Genomic DNA, 13,921 nt, shown 5'->3' on the forward strand with positions numbered 1-13,921 from the left:
AGCCAAAATGTTCCCAGGGAAATAAATAATCTTTATTTTTCAGCAAACACAACCCTGCCTTGCGATGAGACCAGTAGCTATGATAGCTTGCAAAAAAACAACAACAACTACCAATGTCAAAAGGCATCACAGACGTTTTTTCAGACAATAAGCTGTCCAAAAGCAGGGTATTTTCTGACAGTTGAATTTTACTTCATGGAACAGAGTGGCTTATAATGTTATTGACAGATCTTCGGGCACCTTTGTATGTTGAAAAACAACTAATATAAAAAGTAAGCTTGGTTGCACTTTACTATTAACAGAATAACAGAAAACTCTAAATGCTAGGAATCATTGGGCATTGTTCCATTGACAGTCATGATTATTTGTACCTATGGCTGAGGATGCTATTTCCACTAAAACCAATTCCTTACCAGTCTCTTCATGGCTGCGTGCATCTCGCTGTTCCTCAGGCTGTATATGAAAGGGTTGAGCATAGGGGTGACTACTGTATAAAATATTGATGCCACTCTCAGCCTTGAGACAGAATAGGAAGTTGATGGGCGGAGGTAGGTGCTTATCACGGTGCCATAGAACAAAGCCACAGTGGTGAGGTGAGCACTGCAAGTAGAGAAAGCTTTGTACTTTTTGGACTTAGATGGAAGCTTCACCACCTTCAGGACAATGAAGATGTAAGAGAAAAGAATGAGAAGCAGAGGCCCAAGAACAATGGCTGTTCCTTCGCTCACAAGAAGCTTATCAACAATGGAGGTGTCCGAACAAGAGATTTTTAATAAAGGATGGAGGTCACAGAAAAAATGGGGGATTTCTCGAGAAGCACAGAAGGTAAAATTAGATACTAACAGGATGTACAACAAAGAGTGGGAGTGAGCCAGGAGCCAAGATCCAGCAGTCAACAGAAGGCAGCACTTGAAGCTCATGACTCTGGCATAGTGCAATGGGCGGCAGATGGCTACGTAGCGGTCATACGCCATGGAGGCCAGGAGAAAGTTATCTGTCGCAGCAAAACTCACAAAGAAATACATCTGTGTCAGGCAACCATTATGGGATATTGCTTTTGTCTGGGTCACTAAGTTGTATAGCAATTTGGGCACTGCAGCAGAACTAAATCCAAGGTCAGCCAATGACAAGTGACAGAGGAAGAAATACATGGGAGCGTGAAGGAGATTGGTACTGGAGAAGATCAACAAGATTATCAAGAGGTTTCCTAGCAGACAAAGTAGGTACATACAGAGGAAGATGGGAAAGAGAAGCACTTCAAGGTCTGGTGAGGAAGACAAACCCAGGAGGATGAATCCAGCAAAGATGGTTTGATTCTTCTGCTCCGTGTTCATCATGTAGCTCAGACATTTAGGACCAAGTTCTTGACTACTAGCTTGAGACAAAGAAATAGATTTACAGCTGTTAAATATTATCCATAGGCATTTCTCTTGTGAAAGACATATAGCTTATTTTAATTTGCATGCCAACAACTGAAAAAAGCCACTCCCTCCAAATATGGCCAAGGACTGCATAAATCTCTCCTCTCTGATTTTTTCTGAGCAACTGAGAATCTGGTTGATATGTTAGGACTAGTTTTGTTTGTTTTCAGATCGATGGGGGGAATGTACAATGACAAATTATTTATGAGTGTTAAAATAGGGGAATGGATGTTAAAAGAAAAATTTCTGGCAATTGGACTGATTAGTTAAGGATGTTATTTTAAAAAATCCCTTTGCCAATAACCCAGTTCCTTCTTCCTGTAAAATGGTCACTACTTAAGCTGAAATGGCTTAATTTAGGGTAATAGAGCAGCCTGCCTTCTTCTGTGTAAAACATTTATCCATCTCACCCATTACCGTGCACACCACTGGTAGGAGCCAAACACATATTCTTCAGGCACACTTTTTTTTTTCCACATGTTAAACTTCAAGGGCTCTTTTGTGACATATTATATGCAAAGTTTCCACTAAGCAATAGCCCTTTTAATTACGTCATTTTCCCCCCAGGCTGTTTCCCCACCCTGTTTACACTCTGAACAAAGAGATAACCCTTTTCCAATTCAAAGTCTCATTCCCCAGGCTTTTTTTTTTCAACAGTACCTCCATTATACCACCCCGTTGTATTTGCAAAAAGACAATCTGCACGGGGATAATAGAAGCACAACAATGACAGACAGAAGAACTATGCAACAGCATTGTTCTGTGGTTAATTCAGATACAGTATGCTGAGAATGCATTGAGTTCAAAGAATGTGATAGCAAGATGTGCGAAGTTATATGTTGTTATACTGTATATGCAGACACGAAAGAGAGGCGGAGATAAAGCTGAATAAAGCACTAAGAAGATCATACTCTTTGCCCATAAAATATAATTGGATACGTTACCATATCTCTACTGGAATTGGAAGTCTTGATGTCTTCACTAAAAATGGATCTCTTTCATGGGGATGATACACATTGTACAATCCTTTACCTAAGAACAAAGTCTTTGCAGTGTAACCTGTTTTCTTCCTGAAGCAGAGGTGACTAAGCAATGGTATAAATAGGACCCTTATTGTAATGAGATGGAGATAATTCATCTTCATTGTGGCTCCCCAAGGAAAGAAAATATAAGTTATGAAGACACTCTTCAGGGAACTTGTTAATCAAAAAATATTCAACAGGAATACCAAGCAATCTAAAGTTGGCTAGGTTGGTGGATACCAAACATAACTGGTTGTTTTTTTTAATAAACAAAACTTTATTGGGGCAAACAGCATTATTCTCAATGTGTTGGATCTCCAGAAGTCTAGTTCCCAATAGCAAACATCACCGGTAGTAGTGTGCAGTTTTATATTAGGAAACCTGAATATTATCACCAGTATATTAACATTATGGATCGGAGTAGGACTTGCTTTTTCTCATCTGATAGGGTATTATCAATATATATCCCTACCTTTAGAAAAACTATCTTTGAAAGCTTAAATAAGTAAATAGCAACAACAGCGAGTGGGCAAATCTGCATAACAGTTTTATCCAGTTGCAAACACTGAGAACATACCTCTGAAGTCTTAATATTGCTTATTCTCCACTCAGCTATTTGTACTTCAAAATAGCTTGATTTGCAGGGTTAAGTGTATTGTTTTATCCGCTTACTGTAAAAAAGCTCTGGTTGATAATTCCTGCATTTGAATTATTGTGAGAGGTACAATTACAAGGATCATTTTTTAAATTGATAGACGTGAATCTACCACCATTAGCCTTTCCCATTTATTTTATTCCTCCCATGGAGAATGTATTTTCTTCTTCCACACTTACAATGGACCTCTTCTATAACTTTCTGTTTCAAACGAAGGCAAGTATTTGCCTCTTTTCAGGTTTCCTGCTGTTGCAACAAGGTTCCCCTTCTGCACAAACAGTATCCATGAAGCTTCCTATTATCTACATAACTTTGTGCTTGCTTGGCAAAAGTGTGATGATGTTTTCATAATATAATCCATATACGTATCTGTATTTCTCTATTCTTTTCATGTCTGCCAATAATCATTCAGCTGCCCTGTGCTAGTTGGGGAAGGGTGGGCCACAGGATCATCTGCAGGGCTGCTGTGAAGAATAGCTGCTTGGCTTATAATAAGTCATGCACATCCCACTCAGAGGTGGACTCCAGCTAGGAAGGTCTGGCTAAGATGCCTGGGTCTTGCAGTGTAAGCTGGGAAGAGTTTGAATTGGTGACTCCTGAGGAAGTGGGCAGGATTCTCCAAGCTGTTTACATCTAGGTTCCTCCCAGGTTGTTGAAACCACTCAAGAGGTATCCTGCAGTTGGGTCCATGCTGTGGAGTTGGCTTGTTTCAGGAGAGAACAATGTCTTTAGCCTTGAAGGAGGAGGCAATGTGCCCCCTCAAGAGGCTGTGCCTGGAACCAACAAATTTTGTTATACAATTATTGTCATGTCTTCAACTTTCCATTTAAAAATGGGGCCTTTTCTGTTGCTGAGAAAATGGTCAGATTCCAGTTAAGTTTGGAGGAAGCAATTTATTTGTATCTGTTCCAGTCAGCATTCAAGAATTTAGTATGGAGTCAGTAATAATTATGCTTGTCAATGACTTCTGATGTTGTTGGAGGGGATGGTGCATCCATTGACCTCTCCTTGATCTCTCAGCAGCTTTGGATTCAGTCTCAATATCTTTCTGAACTGGCTGTGAGGTTTTGGAAATGGGGGCACCATATTAGGTTGGTTCTCCTTTTTCCTTCATGGCAGTTTCTGATTGGTATTGACAGAGGGGTAGAGGTTGCACCCTCAGCCCCTTCTATGAGAGGTGCCACAGGTCTCAATAATCTCTCCCCTCTTGTTTAACACCTACATAAAACCATAATGTGATATCATCTGTCAGTTTGGGGTATAGTATCATCAACAGATTGTTGATACCCATTTATACTGTACATATCAACTCTGCATTGTTCAAGTGATATAGTTGATGTCCTGTCTTAATTGTACCAAGACTGAATGGCTGTAGCTATTAGGATCCCCTAGACCCTAGGATTCTTTGTCTTTAATCTCTGTCTTTGGAAAGAATTGCACTTCCTCATTCAAAACCGGTGTGCACTCTAAGTGGAGGCATGGCAAGCAAACACATCTCCATGATGTGATGATAACCATGGCAAAGATTGAAGAACTGGCAAGGACATTGGTTCTTCATAACCCCTGGTCTTCCATCTGGACATGGAGAAGATGGGAAATCTCCTATCTGTGCCTGGGATGGCTGCTCTTCCCATGGGTTTCAGTGCTGGAAAATGAAAGGCTCAATCATCAAGTTCATTAACCATGGCAAAGCCTTTCACTAATCACTTTCAGAATTGCCTATTTAATTATCTTTAAAGTTGTTGTTGTTGTTAGCTGCGAAGTCGTGTCCGACCCATCACGACCCTATGGACAACATTCCTCCAGGCCTTCCTGTCCTCTACCATCTTCTGGAGTCCATTTAAGCTCACGCCTACTGCTTCAGTGACTCCATCCAGCCACCTCATTCTCTGTCGTCCCCTTCTTCTATTGCCCTCGATCTTCCCCAGCATTAGGCTCTTCTCCAGGGAGTCCTTCCTTCTCATTAGGTGGCCAAAGTACTTGAGTTTTAGCTTCAGGATCTGGCCTTCTAAAGAGCAGTCAGGATTGATCTCCTCTAGGACTGACCGGTTTGATCGCCTTGCAGTCCAAGGGACTCGCAGGAGTCTTCTCCAGCACCACAGTTCAAAGGCCTCAATTCTTTGGCGCTCAGCCTTTCTTATGGTCCAACTTTCACTACCATACATTGCAACTGGAAAGACCATAGCCTTGACTATACGCACTTTTGTTGACAGGGTGATGTCTCTGCTTTTTAGTGTGCTGTCTAGATTTGCCATGGCTTTCCTCCCCAGGAGCAAGCGTCTTTTAATTTCTTGGCTACAGTCCCCATCTGCAGTGATCTTGGAGCCCAGGAAAATAAAATCTGTCACTACCTCCATTTCTTCCCCATCTATTTGCCAGGAATTGAGAGGGCCAGATGCCATGATCTTGGTTTTCTTAATGTTAAGTTTCAACCCAAGTTTTGCACTCTCCTTCTTCACCTGCAACAAGAGGCTCTTTAGTTCTTCTTCACTTTCTGCCATTAGAGTGGTATCATCTGCGTATCTTAGGTTGTTGATATTTCTTCCGGCAATCTTAATTCCAACTTTTGATTCATCTAGCCCTGCCTTTCTCATGATGTGCTCTGCATATAAGTTAAATAGGCAGGGCGACAGTATACAGCCTTGCCGGACTCCTTTCCCAATTTTGAACCAATCAGTGGTTCCGTGTCCAGTTCTCACTGTTGCTTCTTGACCCGCATATAGGTTTCTCAAGAGACCAATAAGATGGTCTGGTACTCCCATCTCTTTAAGAACTTGCCACAATTTGTTATGATCCACACAATCAAAGGCTTTAGCATAGTCAATGAAGCAGAAGTAGATGTTTTTCTGGAACTCCCTAGCTTTCTCCATGATCCAGCGTATGTTGGCAATTTGATCTCTAGTTCCTCTGCCTCTTCGAAATCCTGCCTGCACTTCTGGTAGTTCTCGATCCACATACTGCTGAAGTCTAGCTTGTAGGATTTTAAGCATGACTTTACTAGCATGAGAAATGAGTGCAATGGTGCGATAGTTTGAACATTCTTTGGCACTGCCTTTCTTAGGAATTGGAATGTAAACTGATCTTTTCCAATCCTGTGGCCACTGTTGAGTTTTCCAAATTTGCTGGCAAATTGAGTGTAGCACTTTTACTGCATTGTCTTTTAAGATTTTGAATAGCTCAGCTGGAATACTGTCACCTCCACTAGCTTTGTTGTTGCTCAGCTTTTCTAAGGCCCACTTCACTTCACATTCTAGGATGTCTGGCTCGAGGTCAGTGACCACCTCATTGTGATTATCAGGGACGTTAAGCTCATTCTTGTATAGTTCTTCTGTGTAATTTTGCCACCTCTTCTTAATCTCTTCTGCCTCTGTTAGGTCCCTGCCATTTTGGTCCTTTATCATGCCCATTTTTGCATTAAACGTTCCCTTCATTTCTCCAATTTTCTTGAAAAGATCTCTGGTCCTCCCTATTCTATTGTTTTCTTCTATTTCTTTGCACTGTTCATTTAAGAAGGCATTCTTATCTCTTCTAGCTATTCTCTGGAATTCTGCATTCAATTGGGTGTATCTTTCTTTTTCTCCCTTGCCTTTCGCTTCCCTCCTTTCCTCAGCTATTTGCAAAGCTTCCTCAGACAGCCATTTTGCTTTCTTGCATTTCTTTTTCTTTGGGATGGTTTTGGTTGCTACCTGTTGTACAATGTCACGAACCTCTGTCCATAGTTCTTCAGGCACTCTGTCTATCAGATCTAATTCCTTAAATCTATTTGTCACCTCTACTGTATATTCAACAGGGATATGATTTAATTCATACCTGACTGGCCTAGTGCTTTTCCCTACTTTCTTCAGTTTAAGCCTAAACTTTGCAAGGAGAAGCTCATGGTCTGAGCCACAGTCAGCTCCTGGTCTTGTTTTTACTGACTGTATAGAGCTTCTCCATCTTTGGCTGCAGAGCATATAGTCAATCTGATTTCTGTGTTGACCATCTGGTGATGTCCATGTGTAGAGCCGTCTCTTGGGTTGTTGGAAAAGAGTGTTTGCTATGACCATCGTATTCTCTTGACAGAATTCTATCAGCCTGTGCCCTGCTTCATTTTGCACTCCAAGGCCAAACTTGCCTGTTATTCCAGTTATCTTTTGGCTTCCTACTTTAGCATTCCAATCCCCCATGATGATAAGAACATCATTTTTTGGTGTTAGTTCTATAAGGTGCTGTAGTGCTTCATAGAACTGGTCAATTTCATCCTCTTCAGCACTGGTGTTTGGGGCATAGACTTGGACTACTGTGATATTGAATGGTTTCCCTTGGATTCGAACTGAGATCATTCTGTCATTTTGAGGATTGTATCCCAGTATTGCTTTTCCTACTCTTTTATTGACTATGAAGGCTACTCCATTTCTTCTGAAGGATTCTTGCCCACAGTAGTATACCTGATGGTCATCTGAATTAAATTCACCCATTCCTGTCCATTTTAGTTCGCTGATACCTAAGATGTCAATGTTCAGTCTTGTCATCTCTTGTTTGACCACGTCCAGTTTTCCTTGATTCATGGATCTTACATTCCAGGTTCCTATGGAGAAAAAATCTTTACAGCATCGGACTTTCCTTTCACCACCAGACACATCCACAGCTGAGCGTCCTTTCGGCTTTGGCCCAGTCGCTTCATTCTTTCTGGCGCTACTAGTACTAGCCCTCTGCTCTTCCCCAGTAGCATATTGGACGCCTTCCGACCTGAGGGGCTCATCTTCCAGCGTCATATCGTTTTGCCTTTTGGTACTGTCCATAGGGTTTTCATGGCAAAGATACTGGAGTGGGTTGCCATTTCCTTCTCCAGTGGATCACGTTTTGTCAGAACTCTCTGCTATGACCTGTCCGTCTTGGGTGGCCCTGCACGGCATAGCTCATAGCTTCATTGAATTACGCAAGCCCCTTCGCCACGACAAGGCAGTAATCCATGAAGGTAATCCATCTTTAAAGTATTGATCTTCAAAAAGATGTTTGAAAAGCTGCTAATGAGTTTACCTTCACTTCTAAACCAAAGAAAAGAACTATATATTTATGAACTTAAAAACGCTGAAGTAAATGTCAAAAAAGATAAATAAGATTTTGATCCAAGAAAGTTATAAACTATTTAAGCATCCAGACAAATTTGGAATATTGGATTTTTGCCTCAAGATTTTGGAATTAATTATATAAAATAAATAGATTGGGGGGGACCAGAATTATTTTGTCTACTATAGATCCTAACAGAGATTAGAGACCTTATGATTTAAATTAGGCACTAGGTAAAGGTAAAGGTAAAGGTTCCCCCGCACATGCGTGCTAGTCGTTTCCGACTCTAGGGGCCGGTGCTCATCTCCGTTTCAAAGCCGAAGAGCCAGCGCTTGTCCGAGGACGTCTCCATGGTCATGTGGCCGGCATGACTAGATGCCAAAGGCGCACGGAGCGCTGTTACCTTCCCACCGTAGTGGTCCCTATTTTTCTACTTGCGTTTTTACGTGCTTTCGAACTGCTAGGTTGGCAGAAGCTGGGATGAATAACAGGTGCTCACTCTGTTACGCGGCACTCAGGATTCGACCTGCCAAACTGCCGACCTTCTGATCGACAAGCTCGGTATCCTAACCCACTGAGCCACCGCGTCCCTAGAGGAGGCACTAGAAGGAACTAAAAATTCTAGGCAAAAAGGAAGGGGGAAAAACTGCCTAGAGTTTTGATTGGGATTTACAAAATTACACCAAATGAATTATCTGAACAATGTCTTTTTATTGGATTTACAAAAGAGGCTTGAAGAAGTCCATGCAATGGGTTAAAGAAGAATTGAAGAATTGAATAAATATTGACAACAATATTTATTTATTTACTTATTTTATTTGTATTCCACCTTCATTATTTTGACAAATATCTCAAGGCACTGAATGTATCCAACACACCTTCCTCCTCCTATTTTCCCCAGAACAATCACCCTGTGAAGTGAGTTGGGCTGAGAGAGTGACTGACGAACTTTACAGATTAAAAAGTTTCAGAGTAAAAGTAAGGAATATAAAGTTGCTTATTTAATCAAAGTTAAAATAAGATATGTTTTATGAGATTCTGCAATGAGTATGAACATTATTGAGATGGACAAGGGCTTTTTTAAAAAAAATTGCGTTTCTTTTTGAAAATTTTTGTTATGCAAAGATCAGTCTCTCCTTTATAAATGTCCCTTTGTCCTCCATTTTCTTTTAAATTTTGTTTTTCTTGGAGCCGTTTCTCTTGTTTTTGTAATTTGCCTTGTTTGTTGTGTGCAGCCCTTGATAGCTTTCAGCAGAAAAATAACGTGAAGAAAGTAATAAAAAAAAATAATTCCAGATCTATGGGCAGGTTCTCCAGTCCAGTTCAGCAAACGGAATGGAGCTGTCCAGGGTCCTGTAATTCTAGTCTTTTGCACAATGCCGGTGTCAGTGATAAATAATATCTAATCACTTCACTTGCTGATGTCTCTTTCAGTTCAGTTGCCTGCAATTTTTCTGAGATCAATGTCCTCTCGAGAATTTTCTTTACCTTTTACATTATGTGTCCAAAAGTTCAAGCTTTTGTGATTAATGTTTCCAGTGAGGAGCCTAATTTCACTTCATCTCCAATGAATTATTGAATTATTTTTGAAGTCCAAAGTTTTGCAAAATGCAGTTTGGGAGGACTACTGCCAAAAAGAGACTTATCCATGGGCATTTCATTCAAACACTTTCAGGATGGGTGTCAAGAGCATTTGCTCTCAATGTGATCGTGTAATACGTGAAAATTCTACCTGAAGTAGACAGTCCCAGACATACTAGAATATGTCCTTGAATATGTAAATATAAATATAAAATGCCTTATAAAGGTCATTAAATCTCCAAATAAATAACAAAATTCCCATTTCTGGAAATGTAATAATCTCAGTTGCGATGGAGAACATGCCAAAGAAGAACTTGACTCTGGATCAATACCTTTAAAATTAATCTCGGGCATGGTGAATAAGAAGCCAGTTTGGTATGATGAAGTATTTTAGGAAATTATTTTATTTCCCAATTAGGTTTCATTTTCCAAGCTGATCTACCGGAAGAATGAAAAGAAATATTTTCTATGTGTTATCTTGCACTGTTATCTGTACCAGTTTATGGTGCTCGCTATTAATAGGTGAATTTCTGCTCCTTTGGCAAGAATAAAAATGGCTCCATAAAGCTTTAAATCTTCACAGAGTTAACATCAGCACCCTGCAATTGTCTCAATGCATCATTCTCCAGCTGGGGGCATGTAAAAGCCAGGAACCAGAAAGCCCTCACATACCATTAGCATTTCCACTTTGCACAATGAGAATTTTCACAACAATTACAAATAGAAAAACTGGCAACTGTAGAGTGAAGTTGAGAAGCCACCCTCTTCACATTTTAAGCAGGCAAGTGGACAGGAGCCATGGCTTCTTAAGACCAGCGGGGAAAAGGGACAACAAAGTAGATGCGAGCTACTTCAAAAGTGCTGCAAAGCTCCACTATTTCTGATTTATCAATGTTGTGGCAGAGCTAAAAAATAAATTGGCTAAGCTGCCCAGCATAGATAATAGTTTGGGAACAGCACCAAAGATCTGGGTGGAAATATGACAAATTTACTATGTCAAATATGTCCATTAAAAAAAGAAAAATGCACTCTTAATCAAATCTTATTTTAAATTTTACTCAAACCTTCTTCCTGGGGCTTCAGAACATAATGGTAGCTTATTTCTACACTCATGGTTATCTATGTGATTAATCCATTTAAATCTAAAAGAGTAATGCTGGTGAAATGCATAGAAGTACAAGCCACTTGAAGTAACCTATACGTACATAAATTATATTAAGGCCATGCAGCTGAACTTTTAGAATTTCAACGTTCTCATTTTATAATGGCACACAATCTTGGGAGATATGAAGAAATCAAAACTTTATGCACAGGACATAGTAAATAGTGTGGAATGTTACGAAGGTTAAAGAACATCAAATATCATTTTACTGGCAGCCCTTGTTTTTCAAACTGGCTCCAGGTTTATTATGTGTCACTCTCAGTTCTGCTCTGATTCCCCTCTTCTGCACCCAAACCCTTAGAAATTTCCTCATGGCCCCATGAATCCCACTATTCCTCAGGCTGTATATGAAAGGATTGAGCATAGGGATCACCACAGTGTAGAATATTGAAGCCACTCTCAACCTAGAGCCAGAATACGTGGAAGATGGGCGGATGTAGGTGCTAATCAGAGTCCCATAGAACAAGGCAACAGTCGTGATGTGTGCAGTGCAAGTGGAGAAGGCTTTGTACTTCCCGGAAGCTGAAGGAACTTTCAACACCTTGAAAATAATCAATATGTAGGAGAAAAGGATGAGTATAAGGGGGCCAAGCATGGTTGCAGTACCTTCAATCATGAGCAGTGTTTCAGCAGAAGAGGTGTCTGAGCAGGAAAGTTTGAGTAAAGGATGGAGGTCACAGAAGAAATGGGGGATCTCCCGAGACCCACAGAAAGAAAAATTAGCTATTGTAAACACATACAATAGGCCTTGGGAAAAAGAGAGGAGCCAAGACACAGCAGCCAAAATCAAGCAATGCTTGTAGCTCATGATTATAGAATAATGAAGTGGTTGGCAGATAGCCACATAGCGGTCATATGCCATGGAGGCAAGGAGAAAGTTATCACAGGTACAAAAGACCACGAAGAAATACATTTGACTCAAGCATCCACTATAGGAGATGGTGTTTTTCTGGGAGACCCAGATTTGCAACATCTTGGGTACAGCGTTGGAACTGAATCCCAGGTCAGCCAATGATAGATGACTGAGGAAGAAATACATGGGGGTGTGAAAAAGGTCACTATTGAAGAAGATCAGCAGCATGATCAAGAGGTTTCCCAGTAAGCTAAGCAGGTACATGCCGAGGAAGAAGGGGAAGAGAAGTCCCCTGAACTCTGGTGAGGTGGAGAAGCCCAGGAGAATGAATCCCGTAAAGTTGGTGTTGCTCTCCTGTTCTGTGTCCATGGCTCATCTGAAAATGAGAGTAAATGGGATTATATCATCGCTCCTTCAGTTTCATGAATGTAAAACTAAATAATCTCACGGGCTATCATCCCTCACTGGATATTGCTGGAAATGGCACTGACTGTTCGGCACCTCACAACCTGTGATTCCAAGGGGCAGTAAATTAACAATTTATTCTGTGTTCCTTTGTTTTTTTGTCTATCACCCTACTGGCTCTTTGTCTATGAGACTCTAATCTCAGACTACCTCTTTCTGCTTTTGTTTTCAGGCATGCATATACTTGCTCTCTGACTCTCCTCCTGGTATGGTACAGTTAGAAAGGTAGTGTGTTTTGCCTCCCCGCATCATTGACTTCCAATAATAATAATAATAATAATAATAATAATAATAATAATAATAATAATAATAATAATAATAATAATAATAATAATAATAATAATAATAATAATAATAATTTTATTTGTATACCGCCCTTCTCCCGAAGGACTCAGGGCGGTGAACAGGGCAAACATATAAAAATACAAAGATACAAAAGTTAAAAAAGAATTAAACACAATGCCCAAGCTAAAACAATAAATAAATATATTAAAAACAACAATAAAATCCCAACCCATCCCCCATCAGGCCAGGCCGGCTTGTTCGAACAAATAAGTCTTCAGATCGCGTCGGGAGGAGCGAAGGTCGGGCGCCATCCAGAGCTCAACCGGCAACCGATTCCATAAATCCGGGGCACCCACAGAGAAGGACCTCCCCCTAGGGTCCACCAGACGACATTCTCTGACCGGTGGCACCCGGTTCTTCACTAACCATCACTCAGGTTAGATTCTTTCTGTCCTGCACAAATACCGGTGCCCTACCTCAGGTTCTGCAACACTCCTATGTAAAACAGTGAGGGAATGTCCTTTTAATTCAGTCATTCTAGAGGTACAACGTAAACTCAGTCTGAACCAGTATGATCCTGCTGGAATGACTGGAGATGAAAAAAGTTAGTAGAACATATTTGGAGACAGGCTAGGTGTCGAATTCTTAACCTTTCACATTCCAATGACATGAGCTTTCATCAATCTCAGTGGATGGATGATATGAAAAGGAGGAAATTGTACATCATTAGGTTCTGTAAGGAGGACAACTCTGCCTTGCATGGTGACTTTAAAGGGAACAAGTGCAAACTGGAATCAGCTAGGTAACAGAGGAATAAATCCACTGAAATAAAATATATTCCATTAATGGCATACTAAAATCAAATTCATAACTGGAGCTCAATATAGGAAGTTAACTATTTCAGTCTTGGTGAAAAGCTTCAGATTTGCAAATGACCTTTATTTTCCTGTATGTCTGATTGATGTAACTCCATGTAATATTCTTCACACTTTTAAATGGGGCATTTTCATTTTCACAGAAAATCAGGTACAGATTTTGCCCCAATCAGGATGGTGTTTCTGTTCCATAGCAGAGGGAAAGGCATGCCAAGTTTCTTTCTTACAGTTTTTCCTACTTTGTTTCAAACCCCATCTTTATAGATACAGTAAGGCAGGCGTCTTCAAACTTGGCCCTTTTATGACTTGTGGACTTCAACTCCCAGAATTCCTCAGCCAGTGTGCCTGGCTGAAGAATTCAGGGAGTTGAAGTCCACAAATCATAAAGGGGCCAAGTTTGAAGACGCCTGCAGTAAGGTGTGGATTTTAAGAAAATAAGCATGGAGTTTCTATCCAAATAAGGAAAATATTCCAAATGTAAACAGCTATTTTATTTCCTGAAAACTAAAAGCTTTCCTTTAATACTATATTTTGTGCAGAGATTTGACAGAGG

The 13,921-nt window shown here is 40.4% G+C and overlaps 1 protein-coding gene across 1 annotated transcript; it reads right to left on the reverse strand.

The window, feature by feature from the left end:
• Positions 1-348: 348 nt before the first annotated feature.
• LOC310634915 (olfactory receptor 1L4-like) lies at positions 349-12,007 on the reverse strand (the record flags this gene model as incomplete). The annotated part of the gene is made up of 2 exons (XM_083353452.1): positions 349-1,375; positions 11,221-12,007. The coding sequence occupies 2 exons, from the start codon at positions 12,005-12,007 to the stop codon at positions 396-398; spliced, it is 1,767 nt and encodes a 588-aa protein (XP_083209578.1). The 3' UTR covers positions 349-395.
• Between the last annotated feature and the right edge of the window lie 1,914 nt (positions 12,008-13,921).

This window comes from Vipera ursinii (assembly GCF_947247035.1).
Source record: "Vipera ursinii genome assembly, chromosome: 2".
NCBI lineage: Eukaryota > Metazoa > Chordata > Lepidosauria > Squamata > Viperidae > Vipera > Vipera ursinii.